At 40.2% G+C, this 16824-nt stretch overlaps 1 protein-coding gene and 1 long non-coding RNA gene across 2 annotated transcripts; one reads left to right on the top strand and one right to left on the bottom strand.

Moving 5' to 3' along the window:
* Positions 1-10974: 10974 nt before the first annotated feature.
* On the top strand, positions 10975-11863 carry LOC126589911 (uncharacterized). The gene is made up of 2 exons (XR_007611999.1): positions 10975-11240; positions 11414-11863. It is a non-coding gene; the product is annotated as an uncharacterized LOC126589911 (long non-coding RNA).
* Positions 11864-14894: 3031 nt separating this feature from the next.
* LOC126589908 (CLAVATA3/ESR (CLE)-related protein 1) lies at positions 14895-15329 on the bottom strand. The gene has a single exon (XM_050255360.1). It carries the CDS (start codon positions 15318-15320, stop codon positions 15099-15101), a length of 222 nt encoding a protein of 73 aa, XP_050111317.1. The 5' UTR covers positions 15321-15329; the 3' UTR covers positions 14895-15098.
* Between the last annotated feature and the right edge of the window lie 1495 nt (positions 15330-16824).

The following is a 16824-nucleotide window of genomic DNA, read 5'->3' as shown; positions in this document are numbered from 1 at the left end:
AGCAATCATAAAATCATTATTTGTGATCTTTTCTCCGGCTAACACTAACTGGTTTCTGATCCTTTTCAATCGCAATAAGAACTTATCCACAGAGTCAGTCCCTTTCTGTGCAGCATGAAACTCTGTCTTTAATTGATTCACTCACACCATCGAGACAGAAACAAACCTTTCTTGAAGGCACTCCCATGCTTCATGTTATGTTTTACAACCAATTACATGATCCATAGTATCATCAAAGAGTGTTGCAATTAGTAGGCTTAACAAAGCAAAATCCGTTTTAACCTACTCTTTATAGGCAGTGGTAAGTTTCTTAGTAACACCACATTTAGGAGTGATGCAAAACTTCAGTGGACACTGAGATTCTCCACTAAAAAACTCAAACAAATCATACCCTCTGAGAACCGAGAGGAATTGATAATTCCACTTAACAAAATTGTCATCTTGAAGTTTAATAGTTATCATTGCTAGCAAACTTTTGATCTTGACAGTATTAGACGCCATATCAACTCAAGAACCTCAGCAACAATCTTCAATATAAACTTCAACAGTAACAATCTTTGTATCAAATAACCTTTGAATCCACAATCTTTAATTCACTATCTTCAATTCATATTCTTCAATTCACAATCTTTCATTTACTATCTTCTCACTTCACAATCTTGGATTCACAATCTTTCATACTTTTAACAATTCTCTCTTCATGAACATGCTTATTACGTATAGCATTAATCACAGTCAATCACAAACTTCATCAAACATCTTCGAATTTCAACACAATGACTACAAACAGAACAAAATTCTCACAGTGGCAATTTATCAAACACCAACTGTGCATAAAGTTTCAAGAATGTAACCTAAGAAACCCAATGCGAGTCGAAAAACCCAGATCGAAGCTCTCTAAGCAAGATGTCCAATCTGAATCTTTCAGCGGAAAAAGATGGCACGAAGAATCGTCCGAGCGATTGATATTGTTTATACCATACTTAGGGCCTCCATATTTAGACCTCGTATAAATACTCGGGGGACTCAAATGTAATTATGTAATAAAGAAAGGGGTAAATACGTAATAAGTGAGGATCCCTTATTCTATAAAAGGACTCATCACCCTCATAATTAGCAGAGGCCAATTCCTAGGCCATCAGAGACCTCACTCTCTCCCTCAGAGGCTCTGAATCTCTCTCTCTCACAAACAGAGAAATACATAATAATTGTGGACGTAGCCCAAACCTTGGGGTGAACCACGATACATCTTGTGTTATTTACATTTCTTGCAAATTCACTGTCGAATTTACTTTGTTCCAAGACCTCCGGTTTTGTGGGAATGTTGATGCACAAATCAGTGAGGACTTTGGTACAATGTAAATGAAGCTGTCGAAGCTGGAGCTTTTATAAATGAAGCTTTTGAAGCTAGAACTTTGTAAATGAAGCTTTTGAAGCTGATTGACATGAGTGATGCTCATGAATGTTTATGTTGATTGACATGAGTGATGCTCATGGATGTTGTCATGAGTGATGCTCATGAATGTTGACATGAATGATGGTCATGAATGTTTATGTATGATTGTCATGAGTGATGCTCATGAATGTTTATGTATGAATGACATGAGTAATGCTCATGTATAATTTGGAGTACTAGGCGTACTTTTGATCACCTGGTTGGTGGCATGAAGGAGAGTACGGGTTGTACATTTCATCACCTGGTTGGTGGCATGAATGGCTAGTTGCCAAATGATATTAGAGTACGGGTTGTACATTTCATCACTTGGTTGGTGGCATGAATGGCTAGTTTCCAAATGATATTAGAGTACGGGTTGTACATTTCATCACCTGGTCGGTGGTAATAGCAGCATGTTGCCGAATAATTTTGGAGTATTGGGCGTACTTTTGGTCACCTGAGGCAGGTTGCCGAATAATTTTGGAGTACTGGGCGTACTTTTGGTCACCTGGTTGGTGGTAATAGCGGCGGGGTGCCGAATAATTTTTTTGTAGTGCTGGGCGTACTTTTGATCATCTGGTTGATGCTATTTTGGGTTTATAGGCCTTCGCATTCCACACAACATTCCAGCCCATTTGCTTTGGGCTTTGCCTTTTGTTTTTTTTTTTTGGTATTATTACCCTCTGATGGGGTTTATACAGATGTCTCCGAGAGATAAGAAAGATAAATTACATCATTCAAGAATAAGGAAAGTAAACCACATCACTCTGGTGGGGTGGGTGTTTATTCCTTGCTTTTGCTTGTGTTTTTCTGCTACACTCTCTCTGTCTCTTCATCTGGCAGATAGAAGGAATCATAATAATAGGAAGATCTTTTTCTTTTCTTGTTTTCTTCGCTTTCTGCAATTATCTCCGAGATTGATCGAGTAGTGGGTAGACATGCTTTCTGCTTTTATTATTTTGTTCGTCTATCATTGCTCTAGTAGTGAAACTGTGAGCAGAGACCCAAAGTATAAACTTTTTTGTCTGTCGGTGAAGAGGATGGGCATTCTGCAAGGCAGTATCCCTGCTTTGAGAAAGCACAGGTTTTTCTTGCTGTAACAAACTTTAAGATCTCTTACTTTGTACCAGAACCACGATACCCTGTCCCCCTTTTATTTATATACAATATAGTTTTGGGTTGGAATTATTAAAGATAGGAATAAAATATCATAGGATGCATGTGATAATGTGATGATGTGGTTTCCAGTAACATGATATGAATTTGAAGAAAACTTATCTTCTTCGTTGCTTTTCCACTTGGCATTTTCCAAAAAAGTTGTTTCTCTATTATTCTCAGGGGCCATGATGGTGGTACTGCTGGAGGTGACATTGATGGCAAGCTTCTGGCATTTTGGTCCCTCTCCGCCTTCTGTGCAAAAGGGGTTCTCTTGAACCTCTCAACTTCTTCCTTGGGCAGTAAGATTCTGAACCAGCAGATTGTTATCGAAATGAAGGTGAACGCTGGCTTTGATTGCAATCATATTCAAGCTTGACTTTCCATCACTTTTCAGACCAACCAGTATTTCAGTCTATTTCCCTGCCGCCACCGTTTTAGTGATGTTTTTGGGGAAGACACATATTGTATCAACTCCGGGAGCTAGGTTAAAACTTCTGTCTCCAAAATCTTGGACATCTTCGCCAACAATCTTGAGATCATTGCTTTCTTCCACAGTGTCAGAAGCATCCATTTCCCTAATCGCACTGGTAGCCATGGGCGGTGGTTGGAGCTTCTTCTGTAGTGTGGGGTGGGGTGCGGATGTCGAAGATGTACAGAAAAAATAGGCAGTGGTGCGCTCCGTGCTGGGTCGTGGCTGAGAGATTGTCTTCAGCACTGCTGCCACAGAAAACGCAGATATGGTTGAATCTCAATTTCATTGCAATCTGCTGCTGATTTTCCATTGCAGAAAACCCTTAATCCAACTAGGTTTTTTGCTTTGATCGAGAAATGTCAAGAATAAGGGAGAATCTCGATTTCATTGAGGGACGAAACTCCCGCAGCTGGCTTGGTTGTAGTAGACCCTTGGGAATCGTTGGAGTCACAATCAGACTCGCCGTTCGTCGGTCGATTCAGATCGAAAATCATGCGTATGTCACGCAGACGACTTGCAGACGGCGGCTTGGCATTGCCCTTACTGTCGGCTCCACTAGAGGCAGCGTGTTGGCCTTTATAGGTAGAGATGGAGTGACAAAAAATGTATGGGAAACTGGGAGAGAGCCTGACGGAGTAAGAGCCGGGCCTGGTTGATCATGAGCAATGTCGACGTCGGTGGACTCTGGCTCGATGGGATGGTGGGGAGAGAAGACTCAGAAGGGCCGAAAGGTACACCACCTAATGGCACACAGATTGGTATGGTTGCAGGGATGTTGTGTTTTTACGAATAGACCCCTGGGCATCGTTGGCTTTTAGGAGATGGCGTAGGAGAGGTTCTGGATGTGTCTCGGGTGTGCCTTTGTGGCGAAAGAAAGTTGCTGTTTGGTGACAGATGTTGTGGAGGTTCCTGGGTTTCTGCAAATTCACGGTGGTGATATGAAAAAAATGAAAGAGAACCGACATAGCTTTTCGTGTCGATTCCCACAGACGGCGCCAAATGTTGATGCACAAAATCAGTGAGGACTTTGGTACAACGTAAATCCGACCGTGAATCTGCAAGAAATGTAAATAACACACGATGTATCGTGGTTCACCCCAAGGTTTGGGCTACGTCCACACTGATTATGTATTTATCTGTGAGGGAGAGAGAGTTTGTGAGGTGAGAGTGAAACTTCTGAGGTGAGGAGGCTTCCTCTGAATATCAGAGACCTCAGGCTTAGGAATTGGCCCTCCTCTAATTGTAAGGGTGAGGGGTCCTTTTATAGAATAAGGACTCCTCACTTATTACATATTTGCGCCTTCCTTTATCACATAATTACATTTAAGTCCCTCGAGTATTTGTACGAAATCTAAATACGAGGCCTTAGAGGCTCTGAATCTCTCTCCCTCACAAACAGAGAAATACATAATCAGTGTGGACGTAGCCCAAACCTTGGGGTGAACCACGATACATCTTGTGTTATTTAAATTTCTTGCAGATTCACGTATGGATTTACATTGTTCCAAGACCTCTGGTTTTGTGCATCAACATTTGGCGACGTCTGTGGGAATCTATACGAAAAGTTGTGTCAGTTCTCTTTCATTTTTTTCACCTCCACCATGAATCTGCATAACCCAAAAACCACTACCAGATGCAAATTTCAAAGCTTCTGGATACAAAAACCACTACCAAACGCAACCAACAACACAAACAAATCAATCGCACCATTACCCAGATCACAAAGATGGAAACTTTCTCAAATTTTTAGCAGCAAGAAGTTGAGGAAGATGCCCTTTCCTTCTGCGATCTCCTGCTGCACGACGACAATGACAAATCTCTCTCTCATGGCTAAATCTCAAAACGCCCAGAGATGATGCACAACTTCCAGCCATATGCCGCTGCCTTGGCTCGCTTACACAACAATCTCTCAATCTCTCTTCAATCTCTCTCAACGCGCTCAAAGAAAGGGCTTCTTCTTCGACACAAAGGTGGTATTGTTTTGTTAGGTTCTGGAAATAAGTAGCAAAGATGATTTCAGAGAAGCCCAGTTGGATTAGACATGAGGGAATGCAAATTTTCTCCATTAACGTTCAACCTGGTAGACTTAGGTTTGCCACGGGTGGGGGTGATTACAAGGTGCAGGTGGGTTAAACATGGTCGGTTTCTTGCATCAGGATTTGATGACCAAATGATTCTAATTCATGAGAGAAAGCCTGGTTAAGGAACCACTGAGTTTGGCAGTGGATAGCCACCTGACCTTGAAAATTGGAAGTCTGCTGACCACAGGAGCTTACTGATACTAAGATTTCAGCTTCCGCCTTCTTTAAACCTGCAAAATTTCCAGATTTTAGCTTCCACCTGCAAATCGCTAGGGTTTCCATTGATTTCGCTGCAGAAGGGGGTTCCTGGTTCCCCGATCGTCCATTTCCTCTCTTTCTCCCTCCCGCGAGACTTTCAATTTTTCAGATCTGGCAGTGGCACCACCAGCCACCAGCCACCAGCCACCAGCGACCCTGAGCGCACCACCACCAGCCACTTTGTCGTCACCCACAACACCATCGACAACTCCATCTCCGGCAAGGAAACGACTATGGCCATGTCGAAAAACTCGGCAGTCTCAACTCTCACTGCGACCTTTCCTCACCTCTGATGTCGTCCTCTACAATCCATCCGACCTCGCCATCTGGGTTGACCCCCTTCCTCACCGAGTTCAGCCACCAGCCCCTCATCTCCACCACCTGAACCTCGAAACATTGTGGTCCCTCGAATCCCGAAATATGGTCCATCAACATTTGTGCATCAGCTATTGCATTGCTCCAGACAGCTTTCTCCAGATCTCACAGATTTTACAGCTGAAGTACACCAGCTAATGTTCAGACGTAGTGGAAGGAAAAAGCAAAAAGAAAAAGCAAAATGTGACAGCATAACATGCAACTTCTCGACACTTTGTCACTCTTGGAGTTTGGAGCAATGGGAGACGGGACCCAAGGTGGTGAAGGGGGACCCTGCCGACAGAAAAATCAGAGAAGAGAGCACATGGGTCATGCACTTTCTTACCCACCATGTGGAGGCAAAATCTAGTCTGGTTGGCAGTGAGCCTTGAAAAGAGGAAAAGTCTTGCTGACAGAAAAATCAGAGAATGAGCGAGGAGAGCACATGGGAAACAAAAACAAAGGCAACAAAAGTGCAAAGGAAAGGCAAAAACAATCAAGTGAGCTGCAGGAAACAAAAGCAAAAGCAAGGAATAAATACTCATACTGCAAAAGCAAGGAATAAACATCCCACCAGAATGATGTGATTTGCTTTTATTGTTTTTGTAATGATGTAATTAATTTTTCTTATCTTTCGAAGATATCTGTATAAACCCCATCAGAGGGTAATTAAAAAAAACGGCAGAGCCCAAAATAAATGGGCTGGAGTGTTGTGTGGAGGGCAAAGGCCCATAAGCCCAAAATAGCCCCAACCAGGCGATCAAAAGTACGCCCAGTACTCTACAATTATTCGGCAACCTGCCGTTATTATCACCAACCAGGTGACCAAAAGTACGCCCAGTACTCCATAATTATTCGGTAACCTGCCGTTATTACCACCAACCAGGTGATCAAAAGTAAGCCCAGTACTCCAAAATTATTTGGCAACCTGCCGCTATTACCACCAACCAGGTGATGAAATGTACAACCCGTACTCTAATATCATTTGGTAACTAGCCATTCATGCCACCAACCAGGTGATGAAATGTACAACCCGTACTCTAAAATCATTTGGCAACTAGCCATTCATGCCACTAACCAGGTGATGAAATGTACAACCCGTACTCTAAATATCATTTGGCAACTAGCCATTCATGCCACCAACCAGGTGATGAAATGTACAACCCGTACTCTCCTTCATGCCACTAACCAGGTGATCAAAAATACTTCCAGTACTCCAAATTATACATGAGCATTACTCATGTCATTCATACATAAACATTTATGAGCATCACTATGACAATCATACATAAACATTCATGACCATCATTCATGTCAACATTCATGAACATCACTCATATTAACATTCATAAGCATCACTCATGACAACATCCATGAGCATCACTCATGTCAATCAACATAAACATTCATGAGCATCACTCATGTCAATCAGTTTGAAAAGCTTCATTTACAGAGCTCTAGCTTCAAAAGCTTCATTTACAAAAGCTCCAGCTTCGAAAGCTTCATTTACAGAGCTCTAGCTTCAAAACTTCACTTGCAAAGCTTCACCTACAAAGCTTCAGTACAGGGTATACAAATACCGCCTTCGAACAACCGCCACTTCGGCCTATACATGGATTCAAGTTGAAGTCTCCAACCAACAGACTCTATTGACCGAAGACTTAGGGACTACATTATGTACCATATATTGGGCCTCAACTGGGCCTCATGAAAAATACTTGGGGGACTTAGCCCATTATTTATGTATTAAGGAGCGAGCCCTTATTTTATAAAAGGGACTCCCTCACCTTCATTAGAGAGCAACGCCGCCAGCTGAGCAACTGCCTCGCCGCAAGCATCACTTCTAGCCCATCACTTATGTATTGAGGAGCGAACCCTTATTCTATAAAAGGGACTCCTTCACCTTCATTAAAGAGCAACGCCGCCAGTTGAGCAGCCGCCTCGCCGCGAGCATCGCTCCTAACCCATCATTTATGTATTGAGGAGCGAGCCCTTATTCTATAAAAGGGACTCCCTTACCACCATTAGAGAGCATCGCCGCCTACTGAGCAACCGCCTCGCCGCAAACATCAACTCTAGCCCATCATTTATGTATTGAAAAGTAAGCCCTTATTTTATAAAAGGGACTCCCTCACCTTCAACGCCACAAGCCGAGCCAACCAAGGCAACATAAGCCACAAGCCTCGCAACATGTGCTACTTCTAGTTGAGCATCATTTCAGATTGGGCACCGCCTCATGTCGAGTATCAGCGCCAGACGCCATCTAGTTACTTCGGCCCACACATGGACTGAATTTCAAGTCTCCAGCCAAAAGACTCTCTTGACTGAAGACTTGGGAGACTACTGTTTATACCATACTTAGGGCCTCCCTATTTAGACCTCTTATAAATACTCGGGGGACTCAAATGTAATTATGTAATAAAGGAAGGGGCAAATATGTAATAAGTGAGGAGCCCTTATTCTATAAAAGGACTCCTCACCCTCACAATTAGCAGAGGCCAATTCCTAGGCCATCAGAGACCTCACTCTCTCCCTCAAAGGCTCTGAATCTCTCTCCCTCACAAATAGAGAAATACATAATCAGTGTAGACGTAGTCCAAACCTTGGGGTGAACCACGATACATCTTGTGTTATTTACATTTCTTGCAGATTCACGGTCTGATTTACGTTGTTCCAAGACCTCCGATTTTGTGCATCAACAGATACCATGATAACAAAACCAGAGAATCGAAATGAAAATCTAAGACTACAGAAATGTAAAAGAGAAGAGAAAGAGAGACGAAAACTTAGAGAGAGAGAAGAATCTGATCTTGTATTTCACACACAAATGAATTACAATTTGTCCTTTTTATATCTCAAGTTAGTCGGCTACAGTGCTAATTAACTCTCAACATCTAATAACCAACAGATTCTAACAACCCTAACAGACTCTGCTGATATGGCTACATTGATGTGGCAATGCACTGATGTGGCAGTGTTGACATATCATTCTAACAGAGCCTTTATATAACGGCGTGGATTTACGTTGTTCCAAGACCTCCAGTTTTGTGCATCAACAGATACCATGATAACAAAACCAGAAAATCGAAATGAAAAACTAAGACTACAGAAATGTAAAAGAGAAGAGAAAGAGAGATGAAAACTTAGAGAGAGAGAGAGAGAAGAATATGATCTTGTATTTCACACACAAATGAATTACAATTTGTCCTTTTTATATCTCAAGTTAGTCGGCTACAGTGCTAATTAACTCTCAACATCTAACAACCAACAGATTCTAATAACCCTAACAGACTCTGCTGATATGGCTACATTGATGTGGCAATGCACTGATGTGGCAGTGTTGACATGTCATTCTAACAGAGCCCTTATATGACGGCGTGGGTTCAAACCTCGTCGTTAGCTAATCTACATCTAATCTAACAAAATCCATCGTTTGATAAAAAAAATATCTCATTTTCTACTTATCAACAACTACATCTACGCCCCTTGATCCCCATGAATGTGCTTCTAAATTTGAGAGCATGTATATAGAAAGCTTGATCGCTATTGTTTTGGTAACATACATTGTGCAGAAAAAAGAAAAAAAAAGAAAAAAAAAGAAAAAGGAGTCCATTAAGAATATCACACAATCTTACGTAAGGTGGAAAACCTGTTAAGAGTATGAAGATCCTATGGTTGTGAATTAGACATGTGTCAAGAGATTACAATGTTAGTTAAAGTTTGTTATAGTGTAGCTTAGAGTGTAAGCTACAAATGCAAACTATATAAGCTTTGTAACAATCATTTTGTAACTAACAAGAAAGATAATACATTTCTGAAATTCTCTTCTCTGTCTAAACTCTTAATTCTCCTTTCTTCTTCTCTCTTTCTCTGTAAAGCTATCTTTGGCAATATTATACAATGGTTTACATGGTATCATTCGCCTAAACAAGCATATCTGCTTGGTGGTCTTTCGATCTTGGTTTTCTGTGCTTCCGCTTCTCTAATTTCTCTGTACTTTTCTATCTGAACTTCTCTCTGTGGATTTGTGATCGTTTTCTGATAAATTTGGGGTATTTCATCTATCCTCTTTCGTCTGATTTTGTTTTCTCAAAAGTGTGCCCACCAAGTGTTTGTGGTTAGTTCTCTGTCAAGATTTCTACATAATTGACAACAATGGTGACCGCTGCTCAGTTACAGATTCTACAATCTCCGATTACGTCTTTGATTCCATCAGTCTCAAGCTCGGTAAATGTGAAATTGGATGAAACCAATTATTTGGCTTGGCATTTTCAGATGGAGTTGCTTCTTGAAGGCCATAGTTTAATTGGCTTTGTTGATGGTTCGGTACCTTGTCCAGCTCAGTTTTGTCCTGATTCTTCTGGTGATTTGGCTACGAGGGTTCAATCTGATGACTACAAGGTGTGGAAAATGCATGATAAAGCGTTAATGCAATTGATCACTTCAACATTGTCTTCGGCTGCAATTTCATGTGTCATTGGGAGTACTAGCTCCAAAGAATTGTGGAGTCGTCTTCGAGAACAATTCTCCACAGTCACAAGAACAAGTATATTTCAACTCAAATCTGAACTGCATACCATTAAGAAAGGCAGTGATTCTATCACTGTGTATCTGCAGAAAATTAAAGAAGTTCGAGATTTGTTGTCTGCTGCTGGTGTCTTTTTTGATGATGATGATATATTGATTCTCACACTAAATGGTCTGCCGGCTGAGTTCAACACTATACGATCCGTGATTAGGGGTCGTGAAACTGTGATATCATTGAAAGATCTTCGGTCTCAATTGCTTGCTGAAGAAGTCTTGGTTGATTCTAATACTTCAGTGCCGGTGTTCTCTGCACTAATGGCACAAACCAATGGATTCCCATCTAAGACTCAATCTTTTTCCAGTTTTGGAGGAAATTATGTTAGTTCTAATTCCAATCCATATAAGTCCTTTAATCAGAATAAAGGCAGAAATAGGTTTGGCCCCAACTTCAATCCGAAATATGGTCCTAGCAAGAATCTTAATGCAAGTCAGGCACCTGGCATTCTTGGTACTTCACCGCTAAGACCTTAGAACTATGGTTTTCAGGTTCAGATTTGTCAAATTTGCGGGAAACATAATCATTTGGCATCTTCATGTCGGTTTAGGAATACCAATGTTCCTCAAGGTTGTCAAATTTATGGTAAGCACAATCATCTTGCTGACACCTGCTGATTTCGAAATATGAGTGGTGCATCCGGTTGCCAAGTATGTGGGAATCCATATCATACTGCTGAAACCTATTTTCAGAAGAATGGAACCTCCTCCATGAGTGCTATGCATGCTGCCACAACCAATGGTTCTTACTCTTCTTTCTCAGCTTCATCAGCACCATCTCAGCAGCAAGTTTGGCTCACTGATTTTGGTGCAAATCATCATATGACCTCTGAAATGGGAAATCTTTCGTTGTCCACTCCATATCCTTCAAATGAGATCATTCAAACAGCTAATGGTGTAGGTTTAGATATCTCCCATATTGGTTCTAGTCTTCTTCGAACTCCAATGCAGCCTATTAGGCTTAATTCTATTCTTTATGTGCCAAAACCGTCTCACAATTTGTTATCTGTGCATAAGATCTGTTTGGATAATAACTGTTGGATGATTTTCGATGCTTTCTCATTTTGGATTCAGGACAAAACCACAGGGAGGATACTCTACAAAGGGCTGTGTCATAATGGGTTGTATCCTATTATCTCATCAAGGTCTCATTCAGTTATCAACAAAGGGACAATTGCAGATTTTCTAGGCAAACAAGTTACAGTCAGTATTTGGCATAAACGACTAGGTCATCCCTCTAATACCATTGTTTCTCAAATTTTAAATTCCTCTCAAGTGTCTTGTGTTGCTGATCAAGATCCCTCTGTGTGTCAACCATGTTTAGAGGGCAAATTTAGTAAACTACATTTTTCTTCTTCTAGAGACAAATCTGTACACCCCTTTGACATTGTTCATAGTGATGTATGGGGTCCTGCCCCTTGTGTTTCTCTAGAAGGATTCAAATATTATGTCACATTCATTGATCATTGTACAAAATTTTGCTGGATTTTTCCCATATGCAATAAAAGTGATGTTTTCGGTACATTTGTTTCCTTTTACAATTTTATCTTCAACCAGTTTCAAACTTCCATTAAGATCCTTCACAGTGATGGTGGTGGTGAATATATTGGCAAAGCATTTCAAAAGTTTCTATCCGATAAAGGCATAAAACATCAATTGTCCTGTCCTCACACACCTGAACAGAATGGGATAGCCGAAAGAAAACACAGACATATCGTTGAAACGTCCATCACTTTATTACAATCTGCCTCTTTACCTTCTTTGTTCTGGTCCTTTGCTTGTCAAACTTCCGTATATTTGATTAATAGGATGCCATCTCCTGCATTAGGACATAAGTCTCCATTTCAGCTATTGTACAACTCTATCCCTACAATCCAACATCTGAAAGTGTTTGGGTGTTCCTGTTACCCTTGGTTGCGGCCATACACTAGTACCAAATTAGATCCCCGAACAACCAAATGTGTGTTTTTGGGATATGCATCAAAGTATAAAGGTTTTCTTTGCTATGATGCTTCGAAAAACAAAATGTATGTGTCTAGACATGTTTTATTTGACGAGACAGAGTTCCCTTATCATTCTCTGGTGTCTACATCTCATCCTAGTTCTTTTTCACCACTACCATCACATATATCAATCCCACATCCTGTTCCAGATCAAAATAATGTTCTTGTGGTTCCACAGTCATCTTCCTCCTCAACTTCGAGTTCATCATCAGGTTCTATACCATTAGATTCAACTTCTATATCTAGTGTTATGCCAAATACTGGTCTCCATCACTCTTCAGCAGATTCTTCTACAGTCCCAAGTCCAGTTTCAAGCTCTAGTCCAGACGGTTCATTGGATGGTCAATTCATTGTTTCATCAACAACACAGCCCTTATCCTCTACACTCCCTGTGGTCCCTGATTTCCAACCTGATCAACTCCAAGTGGTTCTTTCTATTCCTCCAGTTAATTTACATCCAATGCAGACACGGTCAAAAAGTGGGATTGTGAAGAACATTGCTTTACTTGCTGCTGTTCATGAAAATGGTGGTGTGGATTTGACTCAAGTGGAACCTGCCACATAAAAATCTGCCCTCAAATCTCCAGTTTGGTATGATGCTATGAAAGATGAAATTGTTGCTCTCCATAATCAAGGTACATGGTCATTAGTTCCATTGCCTCAACACAAGAACTTAGTTGGGTGTAAATGGGTGTATAAGATCAAAAAGAATGCTGATGGTTCAATTGGGAGATATAAGGCACGGCTGGTGGCAAAAGGTTTTAGTCAAGAAGAGGGCATTGATTATGGAAAGACTTTTAGTCCTGTTGTTAAACCAACAACAGTAAGATTAGTATTGGATTTATCTGCACATTTTGGCTGGACTTTGAGACAATTGGATGTGAAGAATGCCTTCCTCCATGGCATATTGCAAGAAGAAGTCTATATGACACAGCCACCTGGGTTTGTTGATCCAAAGCATGAAGATTATGTGTGCAGGTTACATAAATCCCTCTACGGTTTAAAACAGGCACCACGGGCCTGGAATGAGAGGTTCACGACTTTTCTACCATCTTTAGGTTTCAAGTCTACATATGCCGATTCTTCTTTGTTTGTGAAAACTGTTGATCATTCTGTGGTGATCCTGCTTTTGTATGTGGATGACATAATCATAACAGGGAGTGCTATGCCAGCTATCACTGAAGTTATTCAATCTCTTGCTAAGGAGTTTGAAATCAAAGATTTGGGACCCCTTCACTATTTTTTAGGGATTCAAATTATGCAGAATAAAGATGGCATGTTTCTTTCCCAAGACAAGTATGTAACTGACCTTTTAACTAAGTCGGACATGCTTCTCTCTAAACTGTGTGCTACTCCATGTTTGCCATACAATAGACTGCTCCTCGATGATGGCAAGCCGTACAATAATCCTTCCTTGTATAGGAGCTTGGTTGGTGCCCTACAATACTTGACGTTTACTAGACCGGACATTGCTTTTACAGTGCATCAGGTATGTCAATTTATGCAAAGACCGATGGAATCTCATTTTGTGGCTGTGAAACGGATCCTCAGGTATCTAAAGGCTACTCGAGGCTGTGGTATACACTATGTCCGAGGATCTCTTGATATAACTGCATATAGTGATGCAGATTGGGCTGGAGACCCTAATGTTCGACGATCAACTACGGGCATGGTGGTGTTCTTGGGTTCTAATCCTATTTTCTGGTTGTCTAAGAAACAAACCACAGTATCTCGGTCATCAACACAGGTTGAATATCGGGCACTATCTACTATAGCTGCTGAACTGGATTGGCTCAAGTCTCTGCTGCATTTTCTGCAGATTCCAATTACTGAGCAACCTCTCCTCTTTTGTGACAATTTGTCTGCGATAGCTTTGACTTGCAATCCAATTCAACATCAACGCACAAAACATATTGAGGTTGAAGTCCATTTTGTTCGTGAAAGGGTAGCAACACAACAACTCCAGGTGCACTTTGTGTCTTCAACTGAGCAGTTTGCAGATATCCTTACAAAAGGTCTCTCTGCCCTTCTTTTTCGGACTCATTGTGCCAATCTCAGGCTGCATTTCTCTACTCCTGAGCTTGAGGGGGGATGTTAGGAGTATGAAGATCCTATGGCTATGAATTAGACATGTGTCAAGAGATTACAATGTTAGTTAAAGTTTGTTATAGTGTAGCTTAGAGTGTAAGCTACAAATGCAAACTATATAAGCTTTGTAACAATCATTTTGTAACTAACAAGAAAGATAATACATTTCTGAAATTCTCTTCTCGGTCTAAACTCTTAATTCTCCTTTCTTCTTCTCTCTTTCTCTGTAAAGCTATCTTTGGCAATATTATACAATGGTTTACAAAACCAAGAAGCGTAGATCCCTCCATGCATGCATGTGCATGCAATATCCATATTATTGTAGGACTTTAATTTTTCACAAAATGATGATACATTACGTGGTCTGCAAAATATAATTTTAAAATATGATGTTTAGCATTTTCCTTTGTTATCATCACTGAAAGATTGCATCGAATTAATTGGAGAATAATAATTTATTACCATTCATATGTGACAAAAAGTTCGAAACATATAAATTGTATATAGATTTGCGCGAGTTAAGTCTTTGAATCACAAAGACGATAACATGTATCACCTAACACATTGCGTTGGATTCTCATACACAAAGTGCGAAACCTACATCATGCGGATTTCGACGTTTCTTGTGAAAGTCCAAAGCAGCTTGAATCTTTTCATGTCGGGATAGACTAATGATGGCGCGGATCAGGTCCTCCCGGACTCACCCTTTTGGACTCGAAGGGTTTTCCGACTTGTCTTTCACTGCTAGCCTTCAACACTTGTTTGGCACTCTCCATCATAGCTCGTTGGTTGCCGTCTGACAATGGCACTGGAAATCGAGCTTGATCAGAATTTGAAAATGAAAGCAAAATGAGCAGAAGGCAGAACAATAATTTGAGGCTACCCGTCATCACGTTGGGGTCTCACAGCCTGTAGGTGTTTTACTCCATGTTAGGGTATGGTGGCGTATATTTATATAGAATCCCACATTCCATTTTGCTCAAACATGTCGACCAAAAAAAAAAAATGTGCTCAAATGGAATTACTTTAAGAAATTAATAAAGCATACTTTGGTGTGACATGCCAGTTTGTGAACATTCCATTTCTTTATTGTGAAGCCATTCTTTAAAAAACTGACAGTAATGATGGGATATATACAAAGGACTTTGAAATTTCATGCATTCACACATTCATTTTCAGTTCATATTTCCCATTTGATTTGATGATATCTGATACAGAGTGCCCAACTACACAATAACGCAATTCATACCGGCATTTGTCAATAACCTTTCCGATCTCTTTTATTAGTGAAACTCACCTATATGTGATGTGACACCATGCTCCAAATTTAAGCTATGAGCATTTAGTCAATCGAACACCAATTGACACTAAACAAAGTGGACGAGAAATCTTTTAAACTATTGATACAAGGCTTTCATTTCCTACTCTCAAACTCGGTTACTGGTTTTTATTTGTAAGAGTTTTGGTCATCATTCAAGAAAAAATGTGTATAGAAATCACTGTCCATAAGGCCTTTCATAGTAGGCTAGAAAAAATGTGATACTAATATATTGAACTCATACAGGAATCACATTTATACAGTAGGTCGGAAAAAAAGTGAGTGTAATAATAATTTATTGAACTCATAAGTTCAATATATTAGACTCGTGAGTTCAATATGTCAAACTCATGAATGTGGTACCAATACGTTAAACTCACTCTAACATAATAGTAGTGTTACAAAAATTAAACTCAAAAGATTTGATTCCTATATATAGGTATCACTCACCCTTGGAAAGCCTTACCGGTCCTTCATTACCGGACATTGCGGTCACAAAGCATTTTAGATCCTTTGCATAATCGTGTCCTGTCTACTTTTTCCTTTGTCTATTTTTCGGCTTCCCATACAAATATAATACCCCACAAATCTAGCAATCTTATCGATCGACTACCATGTTAATTTACTTAAGCTTAAAGGCAAAAGATACCAAGGATAAAAAAGGAGCTGTCTATGTGCCAATTATGATGATGTACCTGGGGCTCTTCGGCCTTAAGCAGCATGCTTATTTTTGTCATTTAAGTACAAGTGTTTTTTTTTTTTCTTTGAAACGTAGAAGTTTTCTAGTAATGGAATTGCCAACCTAGAACTTTCCCAACGAGGATTGAACTATTCGATCAAGATTGCTATTTAGAGCCTTTACTTGACTTCCCAATTAAAGTCCGGTCGAAATGTCATTAACTATATGTGGCACTATTTACACATACATTTTTACTTCATTCAACCATTGAATTGAATGAATTGAATGAATTGAATAAAATAATGTACAAAATTTAATAAAGTAAAAAAAAAAAAAGTGTAAATAGCACTATCCAAATTATATATATCGGTAACATTGCTTTGCCAACAAAACATAC

Source organism: Malus sylvestris, chromosome 11 (assembly GCF_916048215.2).
Source record: "Malus sylvestris chromosome 11, drMalSylv7.2, whole genome shotgun sequence".
NCBI classification, from domain to species: domain Eukaryota; kingdom Viridiplantae; phylum Streptophyta; class Magnoliopsida; order Rosales; family Rosaceae; genus Malus; species Malus sylvestris.
The sequence above is the reverse complement of the archived record's forward strand: the minus strand, read 5'-3'. Positions and strand labels throughout refer to the sequence as shown.

Excerpts from the sequence above, each read along its gene's own strand:
- LOC126589908 (XM_050255360.1), bottom strand. The coding sequence starts at position 15,320 with ATGACGGGTAGCCTCAAATTATTGTTCTGCCTTCTGCTCATTTTGCTT.